Source organism: Amblyomma mixtum, chromosome 4 (genome assembly GCF_055824585.1).
Source record: "Amblyomma mixtum isolate Tamu chromosome 4, ASM5582458v1, whole genome shotgun sequence".
NCBI lineage: Eukaryota > Metazoa > Arthropoda > Arachnida > Ixodida > Ixodidae > Amblyomma > Amblyomma mixtum.
This window is the reverse complement of record NC_143015.1, coordinates 112757307-112773120: the sequence shown is the minus strand read 5'-3', so window position 1 is coordinate 112773120 and position 15814 is coordinate 112757307. Positions and strand designations below refer to the sequence as shown.

The following is a 15814-nucleotide window of genomic DNA, read 5'->3' as shown; positions in this document are numbered from 1 at the left end:
TCAATTAAACGCGAAAAAACGCGAAAATATACACTCAGACGTCAAAATAGCCACGGACACCGATATAGTACACAGACGTCAGAGCATCCACGCACGAAGTATCAGGAAGTTTTTGCTTTCTCATTGCTCGAATGCGGGTTGCCACAGTGATCTCAAAGTTTTTTCTGCACACACTCCCATGCTGCCAGTTGTTTGCCCGTTCCGCTATTTATAAGCGCGTGGTTTTTCACAATTAAATTTCCTGGTTCCTTGGCATATGCTGCAAAAGAAAAGCGGTAGATTTCGTCACCACATTTGCAGTCAACAACGCCAGGTTTCTTTGCCGATGAGCCGTATAATGCAGGCGCATTAAGCAAGGGAAAACTTTATTTCTACTAATGCTTTCCCTTCGGTTTGGGGGCATCTTCAGAGACGTCTTGGTTCTATCCCCAGGAGCCTTCTCTGTCGAAGTCGTCCGCCTCTAATCAGTGGTCGGTTGCCCTCAGTCCAGGGCTCCGCTGGCCACTGCCGCCCGTTGAGCTCGCTGTACCAGACCTTGTTGGTCTTCACAGCGGTCGCTGGACAGCAGAGCCTCCCACTGCTCCGCACTCGGGTTTTGTATTTTGGGGACCACGTGTATGTTTTGGCAGGCCCGTGAGATGTGGTATAGAGTAGGTTTTTCGTCGCACCAGGGACATTTGTCCGCGTATATGGTAGGGTGCATTTTGTTTAGTATATGTAGGTTTGGGAAAGAGCCTGTTTGTAATTGTCTCCAAGTGACAGCTTCCTCTCTGCTGAGAGATTTGTGCGGTGGGGGATATCGCATTCTTCTGCCTCTATAGTTAAAAAAAAAATCGGCAGAGGCAATTAAGACTGCTTACGCGTGGGAGTGCGAAAGCATGAGTGGCGCGATGTATGACACCACCACCCACACACGCACACTCTTGTGTGACACCCCCCGAAACTACGTGACGAACCGTTGCATCACAATTTTTTGTGGGAAAGTCTGGGAAGCCATAAAAGTGACGGTGCATAAGTCGTCGGCTCGTTTCCCTGTCGCAAGGCAGCCTCCAACTTGACTAGCGCACGTAAGCTGTATTCAAAGACAAATCGAAAGACAACACCTGGAGCGTTGTACGACAAACGGTTGCGTCACAATATTGGAACCAATGTCGGGAAAACTGGTGCCACATGGAGGTCGGCCAGTGGGGTGTATATACAGACGAACGGCATTTATAGGAAAGTCTGAAGTGGCGGTGCTCAAATTTCTGTGTGCTACCCTGCCCGAGGTCGACGTCTCTCAGACGCAGGCCTCCCGCGTTTGGGGGGGGGGCGCTAGCGTCGGTGACGGGAGCGGTCACATACCGCGTCGGCTCCGTGACAAATCGCAATCAATTGCGATACACCAACTTTTTCCCCTGCAAGCCTGGTATTATCGTCTCCAGGAACCTCAGCGGCACCCGTCTACACCACGTTTGTTAAGGTGGGGCCAATTTTCGACCACTTTTCGGTCATTTGAAGCTTTCGTCACGCCGCGGTGGTGCTAAGCCTAACGGCGCCGGGGCCTGCGATGGCCCCGGTCGGGGATCCCTCGGCTCTGGCGGCTCAAAATCAAGTCACCGGATACGACCCGCAGTCCTTGCAGATCGTAACAATGGATACCCATCAATCCGAGGATACGACTGAAGGCGAAGATCCTCTACCAACGGAGGACGACTACCTACAAGATATGATCCGCGTCTGGCGCGGAAAGAAGAACGCGGCAGCGGCATCGAGGGACGCTGGTGCTGGTGCCACCCAGCAACAGGCACCGGCTAGCTCTGCGCATACGCAGGGCGGGAGTGCGCTGAACGCAGCCTTGAAGAGCTCCAAGCAACTCCGGTGGCGGCCGCAGAACACGCCGCGCATTGAAAAAGATGACATCGTTGTTGTGCTGAAACCAAGAATCACGGTCGACCTCAAGGCAACGTTTGGTCCTGGACAAGCCGGCGCTGCAGTCCGCAGCATCCTCGGGGACGACGCAAATGCTGGACTTGCGGTGTGGCCCGTTTGGGACCAAAACGTCCTTGTATGTGCACTGAAATCAGTCGACGCCGCGGAGAAGCTACTCCGGGATATTGTGCTGCCGGTAGGGGAACGCGAGCTACCGTTCCGGGGACACCCTAAACTCTCCGGTGCGTTCTGTCGAGGCGTCGTGACTGTTTCGCCAGACGAAACGTCTGAAAGCGTTAAAAGAAAACTCAGTGCGGAACAAAATGTGGTGTCTGTGCGCAAGCTAGGGGGAACCCCGGTTGCGGTGATCACCTTCGCGGGGACCAAGGTGCCACGGACGGTGTTGTACAGCTACGAACGGCTCCCTGTTCGCCTGTACAAGAAAACAGTGCCAGCATGCCACCGCTGTGGCACAGTGGGCCATCGGGCCGATGCGTGCCCGCGACCGCAGCCGGGACGCTGCAAACGCTGTGGAGTCCAGGTTCCCGATGCCACTCCTGACGGCCTGGCGGAACATGACTGTGTTCCGAGCTGCCTCATCTGCGGAGGTGGCCACCCTACCGGAGCTCCTGGCTGTGCTGGGCGGTTCCGGAAAGCCATCAAACCGAGCTCCCCATCCGGATCGAAACCGAAGACAAAGACGGGGCCCAAGCAGGCTCCTCCGCCCAAGGCCAAGAAAGCGCCAGCCGATCAGGAAATCAAGGCCAAACCCGGCACATCGAAACCTGTCAAGTCCGCGACCCAGGCGATGCCCCCGGTCCTCAACGCCAGGGACTTCCCGCCCTTGGCACCCGTCCAATCACAGGTGAGCAGTTGGAGTAGGGCAGTCTCTGGGCCCCCTACCCGTCCCTTCCCTACCCGTCCCTCCCCTACCGAAACCGCCCTACAGCAGCAGGTAGAGGAGCTCAGGCGCCAGAACCAAATTCTAGCGCGCAAAATTCAGGAATTAGAGGCCAAACAGGCCGGGTCATCCGAACCAATGCAAGAAGCTGAGCCAGATGACGAGGATGACGGATCATCCGTAACATCTTGCCTCACTAGCGTCTCGCGGCAGAGCGGGGACACGGTAGTTGGATCAGCTGGTCGCGTCGCCGGCCTAGAGGCACTGCAGCGCCAAACCGAGCAACTGGAGGAGCAAGTGGCGGCCCTCCCGAATCAAATCATGTCAGCAGACCGCGAGTCCTTCCAGGACATGTTCAAGGCAGCTTTAACGCAAGCACTTCCCGACCTTATGGCCCAGGTCACTGACTCGGTCCTTAAAGCCGTGCAGCCCTGGGTCAGCACCCAAATTCAGAACGCCACTAGCTCCGATTCCCTTCACCTCAAACGTAAGACAGCCTCCCGCCAGGCAGCGAAGGAACACGGTTCAGGCTCGGCAGCTGTTGGGTCGGTGCGGCCTCTCGCTGGGGTTGCGCTGGCTCCCGGCCAGAGCTAGACCGCTCCCCCGTAAATAAATAGAACAACATGGCTAGCACATCTAATAGGAATGATAAAAACCTTGAAAAAATCCAAATCATTCAATGGAACTGCAGGGGTTTCAGGGCTTGGAAAAAACGGTCACACCTCCAGCTCTACCTGCAGTCCCTAGGTGACATGCCGGCACTCGTTGCCCTGCAGGAGCCCGGCATAGATGCTAAATTATCAGGCTACAGCACCTTTCAGGGGGGCCCCTCTACGTGCATCCTGGTGAATAAGGCTTACACCGGGGTTCAGGTCGACTTAGACTTGAGTACCGAGCAAGAATATACAATGGTCCGGGTACTGCCTCTCAGACGCCGCGACCCGTCAATACATATCCTCAACATATACTGCCCTCCGCATAAGCCGCGCGTAACTTTTAATGAAATCTTCCTTCGCGCGATAAAAATGGCAGCCAAAGAGCCTCTAGTGATCGTTGTAGACTTCAATGCTCCCAGCCTTCATTGGGGCTACCACTTCGAACAGGCAAGAGGACGTAAGCTGGCGGAGCTCATCTCAACACTCAGCCTCACGTTGCTCACGGACCCGGCGTATCCCACCCGAGTGGGGAATTCGGTAACCCGCGACACGTGTCCAGACCTTTCTCTCGTCAAAAATGCTAGAGCGGCTGCTTGGGAGAACTTGGGAGATTCTCTAGGCAGCGATCACCTCCTTCTCCGGATTACACTCATGGCGAAGGCAGCGCGCAAAAAATGGGGTCAGGCCAAGCTGACCGATTGGCACAAATTCCGAAATCACACTATCCCTCCCGTACTATTTTCCGGCGGCTACGCGGAGTGGGCTAACCACATATACAACATTCAGAAACAACACGTCACAACACTACAAACCACTGAAGAGATCCCCGCAGTGGACACCCACCTCCTGCATTTGTGGGAGGCGCGCCGGAGCTTAACTAAACGGTGGAAAAAGCAGAAAACTAATCGCAAATTACGCGACCGCATAGTCAAACTCACAGAGCAAGCTGCAGCGTATGCTGCCGAACTCTCAGATTCAAATTGGATAGCACGCTGCGACGCCGCAGCTAATCAGATGAGCTCGAAGGGGACGTGGCGTCTCTTTCGCAGTCTAATCGACCCCTCTCAAACGAGAGGGGAGACGCAAAAGCAGCTCCGGCGGGCTCTGCAAGGGTATCAAGGTACGACGGCGCAACTTGCGGACACTCTGTGCGACAGATATCTTTGTCGTACGGAGGACCCGCCTGGGCCTGAGTACATGTACTCTGGCAGGCCTAATGAAACACTTGATGCCCCTTTTGAGTTGCACGACCTTAAGGCGGCCTTAGCAAAAATGCGCCGGGGTACGGCTCCGGGACGGGATCACATAACAGTGAACCTGTTGGCGAACCTACCGGACTCAGCCTACCTCCATTTATTAGAATACATCAACCAGATCTGGGACGGTCGTCCACTCCCTCCCGAGTGGAAAACGTCACTTGTGACGTTTATCCCTAAAACAGGTAAGACCGTGAATACGGACAACCTGAGGCCCATATCACTGACCTCATGTGCGGGCAAGCTTATGGAGACGATGGTTCGGGATCGCCTCTCTCCATACCTGGAGAGTAAGGGCTTCTTTGCAGTTACCATGTTCGGGTTTCGCCCCCACATGTCTGCACAGGATGTCCTTCTCCAGCTGCACAGGGATGTAATACGACCCACAACTATGCAACACAATGACAAAGCCATCCTCGCCCTTGATCTGAAAGGAGCTTTCGACAATGTTAAACACGGAAGCATCCTGGCCAACTTGAGTTCTACCGATTGTGGGGCTAGGGCCTACGCGTATGTAAGAAATTTCTTGACTAATCGCCAGGCCTTTCTTCGGATTGAGGGCGAGGAATACGGCCCTTACATGATGGGAACACGGGGTACACCTCAGGGAGCGGTGTTATCACCGCTCCTGTTCAACATAGCTATGATGCACCTCCCAAGCCAACTGGCCCGGGTGGAAGGCATTCAACACGCGTTGTATGCAGATGACATTACAATTTGGACCACTGAGGGGAGCCTTGGGGACATGGAGGCCCGCCTTCAGCAGGCCGCTTCCATAGTCGATGCGTATGCCATTGACTGTGGGCTCCAATGTGCTCCAGCGAAATCAGAGCTTTTGCATGTCAGAGCGAACCCAAAGGATAGGACAGCAATTCACATCTCTCTGTCAGGAGGTCCTATTAGAGAGGTGGAGGAGCTCCGTATTCTGGGCCTTTTCATTCACCACAGACTCAGACCGGACTCCACCATTCTGAAACTCAAGAGAGTAGGCGAACAGGTAGGGCGCATGATCCGCCGCGTTTCCAACAAGCGGGGCGGTCTGCGGGGCAGGGACGCGCTTCGGCTCGTCTATGCCTTCGTGACTAGCCGGATCCTCTACGCCGTGCCATATCTCCGCACTACTAAGCAAGACGAGGCGCGAATAGACGCTGTCATCCGCAAGGCAACTAAGCGAGCCCTGGATCTCCCGGTGACTACCTCTAATGCCAAACTCAAGGCATTGGGGGTGCTAAACTCCTACCAGGAGCTGCGGGAGGCCCACCTCGTGAACCAATACACGCGGCTCATGCAGACGGCCCCTGGGCGCCGCCTGCTAAACCGCTTACACATCCAACACGACTGCACTCCAGAGGAGGCGGAGCGTATCCCAGTACTGTGGCGCCATATGCTCTGGGTCTCCCCGCTCCCCCGTAACATGGACACCGACATGCACGTAAACAGGCGACAAGCGCGGGCTCGGGCTCTTGAGAGACAACACGGCTCCAGACCCGGTGTATATTATGTAGACGTAGCAGGCCCATCGCCCACGGGATTTTACACGGCCGCTGTCGTTCACCAGGAAATGCACGTTGATGGACTCTCTTTTCGAGCCCCGAATTCAATGCGAGCTGAGGAAGTAGCGATAGCGCTTGCTGCCGCCCACGCCAATTCGAGAATCAATCAATCAATCAATCAGCCTTTTATTTTCTCTATCATCATTACGGACTCCCGAAAAGCATGTGATCATTACTTGGCAGGGGAGATCTCCCCCTTAGCTGCTTGCATTCTAAGACGGACTGCCACTGATCCAACACCCAAAAGAATCATTTGGGCTCCTGGCCACCAGGGCTTACGAGGTAATGAGGCCGCTGACGCGGCTGCCCGAGCGCTTACTCACCGGGCTCCTCATCCCAGCTCTTCTGGCTCGGAGACTAACCAGCCGCTGCTGCGATTCAAGGAAATTATAAAGCATTATAGCGACATCCACCGCCTTTTCCCGGCCCCTGCAAAGGGGCTGAGTAAGACGGAGGAGCGAACTTTAAGGCGCCTGCAGACAGGTACTCTACTCTGTCCTGCAATCTTAAAGCATTACGATCCTAACACGGATGGGCGATGCCCACACTGTGGGGAGACCTGTGATATCTTCCACATGGTGTGGGCATGTACTCAAAATCCCCACCTCCCCCCTTCCCCTACCCCTTCCAGAGAGGCATGGGAGACTGCCCTTCTCAACTGCTCCTCGCTTGAGTCCCAAAGGGCTCTGGTGAAACGGGCTAGAGACGGGGCATTGTCATGCGGTGTCCCGGACTAGGGACGCCGACCATGTAGCGTGGCCACTCTGTGGCTCCCAAACTCTATTTCAGAAATTAAAAGTTTTCACCACCACCACCCGCGTTTGCGACCTCCTTGCCATCCAGGAGGCTGCACCTGAACAGCTAGAGCGGAGCAGGCGGGTGCGGTGGCGAGACTTGACGTCTCACACGCTTCCACCAGACGTCCGCGACTTTGGCTGGCTGCGAGGCTGGAATGTCTTGCCTACGGAAGTCCGCGTCGCAGCGTGGGGCATCGCACCCTCTTCGCGGTGTGCGCACTGCGGCGAGACTGAGACTCTCGAGCACGCCATGTTTGAGTGTGCAGTGGCAGGAACGTTTTGGCGACTTATGTCGCGTATGTTTTTTGTTTCTCTCGACGCCCGCACTAGGCCGCGCGATACGCTTGTGCGGCTATTACTGTATGTAGGCGCCGCTTCCTTACAGGGCCGACCCTAGCGGGCCATGTTCCCGATGTTGCAGCGAGTTGCAGCGAAACGCCTGCTCCAGCAGGCGTGCTTAGACAGGGTGACGCTGCCCGAAGAAGAGTTCCTGCGACGGTGGAGCACCCGCTTCATCGTCGCAAGCAGGGGCCGTGTGACGGTGCGGCTCCTGTCATATTGAGTGTCGCGCGTCAATGCAGTGCGCGATGTTTGTGCGCGGAATTGGTGCGCGGTCTTCTTCCCGCGTGCTTCCCCTGCGCGTATGGACCCTCTTGAACTCTTGTACTTTGGACACTTTGTGTTTTGGACACTTACGTTGCTTGTGGTTGTATGTGTGCGCATCGGGTGACATCTGTAGCCGTAATGTGTTTTTCTCTTTTGTAGAGGGACGGCTATCCCTTTTATGCTCCTGGGTCCAATTAAACAGTACTTCTCTTCAGTGTCATAAGACCACGTGATTATGTAATCTGTTTTCCTGCCATCGCTACGATTTTCTGTTCCATGTGGTAGTACACGCACGCACGCACGCACACATGCGCACACACCACCGGCTTTTTCTTAATAGGAGTAGTAACGATTTCGCATTAGAACAACATAAATTGAGGAATGCCTGTGTGTTGCTTCCCCATTTGCTTCCCCAGCTGTTGGTTTCGTAACGCGAGGCGTCCCGACCGACAGCACTGGTAAACGACACAACACGTTACATAATACATCCATATATGCAGCCTACAGTGTCCAGGCAGAAGTACACTTGTTCCACTGTGCACCTAAAAACAGCTGTCGCCAGTGGCATGCCCCCCCCCCCTCCCCCATCCCTCAAACACAAGGTCATATCCTGTTTTCGACTAGAGGTGCGTTTGGCTATAACACAGTCCTTGCGCAGCTGCTATCGTCGCAGCGAGCCGAGCAAGGTGACGAGTGCCAGGTGTAGCTCAAAAAGAGCGCGGAAGCTCATCCCTGCAAATGCAGCCAAGTGGTGCGGCTAAGGTATGCTTCCTCCTGCCGCTTGGCGATAAGTTACAGCTCTGAGACTGACACGGGATATTTCATCGCATGTGCACCTATACGGCTACTAGATTTACACGCAAAAGCTCGAAAGGAATCAGGAATTGATGATGGGCGAATGTGCGTACTGTGCTACATAGGAGTTACGTGCATGGTAGCCCTCCTGCATAATACGCATTAAGAACTCGGCGCAGTGTCATGCATTAAATGTATCTTGTTTAATATAGGAAGTTGTAGCGCTGGTTCAAATGAAACTGAAAATTGCTTTTTGAGGACAGGAAATGGCGCAGTATCTGTCTCACATATCTCGGTGGACAGCTGAACCGCGCCGTTAGGTAAGGAATAAAGGAGGGATTCAGAGAAGAGAACAAAGCGGTGCCGTAGTGGAGGGCTCCGAAACAATTTCTACCACCTGGGGATCTTTAACGTGCACTGACATCGCACAGCACGCGGGAAATTGGAAATTGGTTTTTGAGAAAAGGAAATGGCGTACTTGTGCCACATCTCGGTGGGCACCTGAACCACACCATAAGGGAAGGGAGGGAGGTGGGAGTGAGAGAAGAAAGGAAAAAAGAGGTGCCGTAGTGGAGGGCTCCGGAATAACTTGGACCACCTGGGGATCTTTAACGTGCACTAACAGCGCACAGCACACGGGAAATTGGAAATTGGTTTTTGAGAAAAGGAAATGGCGTATTACCTGTGCCACATCTCGGTGGGCACCTGAACCACACCATAAGGGAAGGGAGGGAGGTGGGAGTGAGAGAAGAAAGGAAAAAAGAGGTGCCGTAGTGGAGGGCTCCGGAATAACTTGGACCACCTGGGGATCTTTAACGTGCACTGACATCGCACAGCACACGGGAAATTGGAAATTGGTTTTTGAGAAAAGGAAATGCGCAGTACCTGTGCCACGTCTCGGTGGGCACCTGAACCGCACCCTAAGGGAAGGGAGGGAGGTGGGAGTGAGAGAAGAAAGGAAAAAAGAGGTGCCGTAGTGAAGGGTTCCGGAAATTTCGACCACCTCGGGATCTTTAACGTGCACTGACATCACACAGCACACGGGCGCCTTTCGCGTTTCGCCTCAAGCGAAACGCGGCCGCGGCGGGCGCGTTTAGATGGAGGCGAAACACAAAAAGAGAAAAATTTGGATTTCAGTACCTGTTTACTTCCCAGATTAACATTTGTCATCACTGTCGCAGGCGTAAATACTTTTAAATAGTAATCTTTCTCGTCATAAATACAGAATGTATTGCTCAGAAATGTCTAATTTTAATTGTTGTACCACTCAAAATACCTCAGGAGGCGGCATCGATTACAGAACTATATTTACTGTGAAGTAAAGCCTCCGCTGCGTAGTCTTCCGGTGTAGCAAGACATTACCCATTCGTCTTTGCGTTCCATTCAAGACGAGCATGTCGGTGGTCGCAGCTGCCGGCGCCACCTCTCGGGCGATGAGAGAAAAGGCCCGCTTACTGCGCCTGCAGGAAGGAGAGGCGGCTCACGTCAGTGCACTGCAATAATGCATAATACGCGCCAGCGACGCGTAACTAAAAGCATAACAGCTGCCGAAATATAATGGCCTTTAAACAAATAACACTCGACACTGCCAAAAAGATGTTAAGGCGAAAGCCTTTAATGACTCATCGTTGTCGACAGAAGGTTTTCAGCAGAGGTGTCACGCTTTTCGGTTGGTCGAAATGGTTATGACGTCTGAGTGCGCGGATTCGAAGTAATGAGGTCACTCACGGATGCCCGACGCCCCCTTTTGGAGCAGACGACAACTAATAAAGTAGTTGTCGTCCGCACCAACAGGGGGCGTAAGGCGTCCGTGGGTGACCACATTACATACCTCATTACTGCGAACAGAGCCATGGACACAACCGAACTCACCGAAGCAGAGAGAGAGTCGTTCTAAAGAAGCAGTCAGTCCGCAGTCAAAGTGCGTAGTTGTAATGTTTAGTCAAAGTGTGTAGTCAAATAAAGCATTAGTACAGCACAAACAGTCTCGCAGTCACTGCCAAACAGTGTGCCAGGAAAGGCTTTCGCCTTGCAGCACTTTACACAGCCAAAGTGTCCCCTGAATTTTTTCAACGACAAAGAATTCATGCGCGAAATCTTTTCATAGATTGTGAGATTTCGCTATATCAATCAAAATATCCGAACATCTCCAGTGGGCTGATTGTTTTTGTTTTTGCTATTAACGTTTTTATTATCGGGAAAAGCGTTCCTCATTGGTTTTATACGTCAGTCTTAAAAACGATGGAGCTGATACGAGGGGGGGTGGGGGGGAGAGTATCTTAAATCACGGTTTTGCTAGAAGAATTGCAAAAAATGCAAAAGCCTTGGTGATACGACCGCTACAAAGCCAGCGATATAAACTGTGGCATGCTGTGTGCTGTCAGTAAAATCTTGAAAAATTTTTTTTTGTGATTTAGCTTGGTCGCGTAACTAAAGACCGAATGAAATAAAACAGCGCAAGGAACGGTACGAAACACGAAGGAGCAAAACACAGACACGTTCCTTGCGTTGTTTTATTTCATTATGAAATACCAACTAGCCCGGCATCTTGCACTTCTAAAGACCAAAACAATTTTCCTGCAACGCTGATTGTTTCCAGATACCTCGGAAACCTAATTTTAAACATTTGCTGCGAATTCTTTCACTTTTTAAAAAATATTATAAGGTCTGAAACTGATATACTGTAGATAGCGCCACAGTTCACGGCAGTCACAAAGAAGGGGAGAGAAATTCAGCGCATGAGATCAGCTATAAAAAATTTTGTCAATCTCTTACAAAAGTTGTCATGCACTTTAGGATTTAGTATGACACTTTCGTATCGAAAAAGAGAACAGAAAATATTCTGCTGTCGCAACAGATTTCCTCTAGTATTTTGGTAGCTTACAACAGAAATCCTTGTAATAACAACAGGAGTGTCACTAGTATTGACCGGAATTCTGTCGTAGCGACACAGCCAGTTATGTCGCAACAACAGACAACTTGGCAACACTACAGAAAAATTTGTCGTAACGACAGGACAACAAAAATTGTTGCTGTATTTTGGGACCGGCTCTGTCATATTTTTCGACTGTTAATTCACGACCTCCTATTCAGCTGGGCACTCTTGCTATCGGGTAGGTTTCGAGTGAGCTTACTTGGTGACGGCTACAAGGTACAACAAGAGGAACAGGGAAGTTCACCTCTTACTAGAAGAGAGCTTTTGTTCTTGCCGAAACACTGGTCAGTGTACTGAGGCTTTCCTTCCACCCCTTCCTAATGGTTTCACTAAAGAGTGAACGCGTACTCTTATCCCTACTGTTATTCGTCGTTCTGTACTTTGCGTCGCACATTGAAAGTGAGCTGCCCTAACGGTCGTAGTTTATCTAAGCACAGGTGAACGTTTCAAGGATGGCAACATTCCGAATAACAAAGGGCCGCAGAACATGTCACGGGCACACTTTCGGAAATCCAAAGCAGCAATATAGCGTGAAGTAAATGGCGAAAAACGCGCAAAAAAAAAGAGAAGAAAATAGAAGCGGATCTGACAGTAAGCTTATCTGGTACTTTGAGCTCATGCTTACGGTTCTGCGTTGCTTTTTTTTCCGTCGGAATGAAGCTAGACGGCTTGCGCACAAGCAGGCCGGGCGTGCTGGCTATGCGTGCATAGGGTGTACGCCACGATGCCCTTTTAAACGATTCTCTCTCTCTCACCCTCCTGTTTTTTCTCCAAGGCATAGAATTAGCGGAGCAGCGAGTGCAAAGTGAACTTTGTCTTCACCGATTCGCTACCTTGTTCTAATTATAAGCAGGCCAGACTTCTGGAATCGAAGCTTTCACAAGCCGGAAAAAAATACATAATGAATGAGAAGTATCGGCAGCAACCAGCCCTTTTAGAACGAGAGCTCTACTCCTCGGGGTACAACTTCCGATTTCGATGCAGCTGAGACAACGACCTTCAATGCCTCACAAGGTCAAACCGAACTTAACTGCGTGGTGGTATGGATAAAGCTATGGTAGTATGACCTCATGATCATACGACTATGACCGTTAGGTACATGACCTTGACCTTTGACATTGACATTGACATTTGATTTGAGACACTGGGCACCACATCGACAATGACCTTCAATGCTTCACAAGGTCAAACCTAACTTAACTGCGTGGTGGTATGCCCAAACTATAGTAGTATGATCGTATGACTATGACCACTGGGTACCTGACCTTTGACATTGAACTTGACATTTGATTTGAGACAGTGGGCACCACATCGACAATGACCTTTAATCCTCACAAGGTCAAACCGAACTTAACTGCGTGGTGGTATGGCCCAATCTACAGTAGTATGACCAGGTGGTCATATGACTCTGATAATAGGGTACCTGACCTTGACCTTTGATTTGAGACAGTCGGCACCACATCTACAATGACCTTTAACACCTCACAAGGTCAAACCGAACTTAACTGCGAGGTGGTATGCCCCGATATGTAGTAGTATGACCACGTGATCATTGACTATGACCTTTAGGTACCTGACCTTGAACTTTGACATTTGATTTGAGACAGTGAGCACCATATCGTCAACGACCTTCAATGCCTCACAAGGCCAAACTGAACTTATTGTGTGTAGGTATGGCCCAAGCTACGGTAGAATGACTACGTGATCATATGACTGTGGCCTTGGGGGCCTGACCTTCGCCTTGACCTTGACATTTGATTTGAGACAGTGGACACAATGCTCAGCGCACTTTTCGATCGTATAACTAGGTTCAAGTTACGTTGAAGTCCAGCCATTTTTTCTCATTTCCCTACATGAGTCGTACCTTGAATAATAGGTGGCCACAAATCCACCGCCGATACCCATGAAGTGAGGCAGTACCACGCCCATGCAGAGCATAGTAGCCACGGCCGCGTCGGCCATATTGCCTCCTCTCTGCATCATCTTCCTGCCATAGTAATAGCAGAAAGCGGCAAGTTTCCACGCATTTATTGCTCTTAGGTTCTTATTATCAGCGCTTTCAGTCGGACATCTTCCCGAAGTCATCACGAAGTTCAGGAAACTCACGATCTCTGCGCCCAAACTTTTCATTGGTGCGGCATCCCGCGAAAATAAGGCTTCCCTGCCATTCCACTAGAGTTCGAAAAAAAAAGCAAATCAATCGCAGCGTCATAGCTCACTAGGCCAAAAGCAAGGACAGAACAGTACTATAAATAGTATTTGTAATACCGATACGGTCATGTACTGGAAATATAAATTAGCCCGCTTGCAGGGAATAACGCTAGACTGAGTACAATAGTAGTGCTTTGAAAGGAAAGGCGGCGAAGCCTATGACATTTGCTTCCATCACCTGCTTGTTATCTAGTTGATTTCTAAATAAAATATTGCGTAAAAGGAATTTCGTTTTCAACTCAGAAGGGTTGAGTAAGTAAAGTGAGGGTGAAATGCTTCCTCGACACCAATAAAAAATTCGAGACCACTGCGGTAACCCACATTGCAGTGATGCCAAAGCAATGACGCCCCCTCATTTCAAGTTGCTTTGTTTTAATTGGTTCCCTAATTACCCACTTCATTCAGTTATTTAATTTATATTCATCTTAATCCACAAATATTTCGCATTTAATTCGGTTTAATTCATTAAAAATTCACCTTAATGCGTAATAAATTACCTTTATTCACAATTAGTGCATCTTAATTCACCTTAATTCACTCTGCACTCTTTCTATAACCACTAATTATTGATTGGATTTCGATGAACTCCGCATTTTTTTTCGTGTCATTTCGGTATTCATTCCGGACTTTCAAATTTGACTCCACGCGGTGGCTTCGGCCATACTTCCGGTCTCCTGGTGCCACACTTCCGGCATTTTCAAATTCGGTGCCGCTTTCGCTGTGGCGCCACCCACTTTTTGAACATTTTTGGCTATAATTAATTACCTATTCATCCAATTTCAAATTCTTCTTTTGCGCAGCATCCTCACATCATCCTCTTTCGATTAAAACCATTCGTTTGACGTTCTGAGTTGCCCACAACTGCTGCCCACACGTCTTGCGGACACGACCCCGCCGACATAGCCTAGTAATGCTTTTTCTATAATAATGCCAATCCTCCTGAACAATGAAATATGTATCACGCTCAAGCTTGGCTGCTAACATAAGAACGCAGGCAATCCTCTCGCTGAAAAAGGTTAAGTTGCCTTTAAGCGGGTGCCGATTTCGTAATTCTTGACGCCATAGCGTTCAATGCCCGTTCCCCAGAAAATCTGATGTCGGTGTTGTGAGCGAAAAATCATCGCTCTGTCAGAGGATCCCCAGGAAAGCAACCGAGGAGGCAGGTGGGTCACCCAGGTCACGTGACCTTGCGACGTCATCACAACCTGCCTACCGGATAGTGAGAAAGCTGCCCCCGCTGAAGGTAGCAGTTAAATTAATTCGCTGCGGAAGAGCAGCCGGTGCCGCACAAGGCCCACCGCTTGGAGCCCATGCCATCGCAGTGCAGTGGAGCATCGTTTATCGCTGCAACACTGCACCAGAAGTGGCATAAGGGCTCCCAGGGATCTATGAATGTAAAGTAGAGAATTACCTTCTGCAAATATGAAAGCTTATTATGCTATCGCGTCATACTCTTAAGGTGGAGCTAAAGCGTCCCCTTTAATTTTTTCTCTGTTTCCATTGTTTGATTCACAGAAACAAACACATTCTGAAAAAGGAATAATCCATTTCCGATTAAAACCTAAGGAATAGCAAGCAACTCAATTAGCATCCATCAGTTGAGATAAACTAAAAGCAGGCAATAAAAGCTTGAAAGCAGAGTTGGACAGCGCCTATTAAAACAAGTGATAGATTAAGCGAAGAAATAAATTCACCCCGGTCGCTACTAACCTGGGCACCTTGGCACACAGCGCAGCATCTGAAGCTACGGCCCAACGGGTGAAGTTGCCCATGACGGTGGATGAACTGTGCTTCACGTCGCAGACTTCACCGCGATCTTGTCGCTCTGCGGAGCACAGCCCCAGAAGCGCAGTCGCCACGAGCAGATCAGCCCAGTTCCGCATGTCACAGAAAGCAGCGAGCGAATAAGCGCAGACCTCAGCGGACCGACATAGCCACTTGCTATGAGATGCAGCGCTCTTTTTTTTTTTCGAATGGTTCTTTGGACGGACGTCAAGAGCATTTTTGTGTTTCATTAAACACACTGTAGGCTTACTTACATTTGGAAGGCGCATATTCCCTGGCCATAACCCAAAGCACAGCTAAAAAAAAGGACAGGTTGATTATCACTGTGTAGCGGGAGACTCAGAGATTACTGTTAAGGAATTCGTTTTGCGGCATGTGGAGGTACAGAATATGAGAGTGACCTCACAT

At 50.6% G+C, this 15814-nt stretch overlaps 1 protein-coding gene across 1 annotated transcript in view; it reads right to left on the bottom strand.

The window, feature by feature from the left end:
* LOC149347911 (scoloptoxin SSD14-like) overlaps positions 1 to 15504 on the bottom strand; it is a 46922-nt gene extending 31418 nt beyond the window's left edge. Inside the window, exons 1-3 of the mRNA XM_089541649.1 lie at positions 15332 to 15504; positions 13275 to 13397; positions 9838 to 9935 (exon numbers count right to left, since the gene is read on the bottom strand). Coding sequence (XP_089397775.1) covers positions 9838 to 9935; positions 13275 to 13397; positions 15332 to 15504 — 394 coding nt within the window. The remainder of the gene's footprint in view (positions 1 to 9837; positions 9936 to 13274; positions 13398 to 15331) is intronic.
* Between the last annotated feature and the right edge of the window lie 310 nt (positions 15505 to 15814).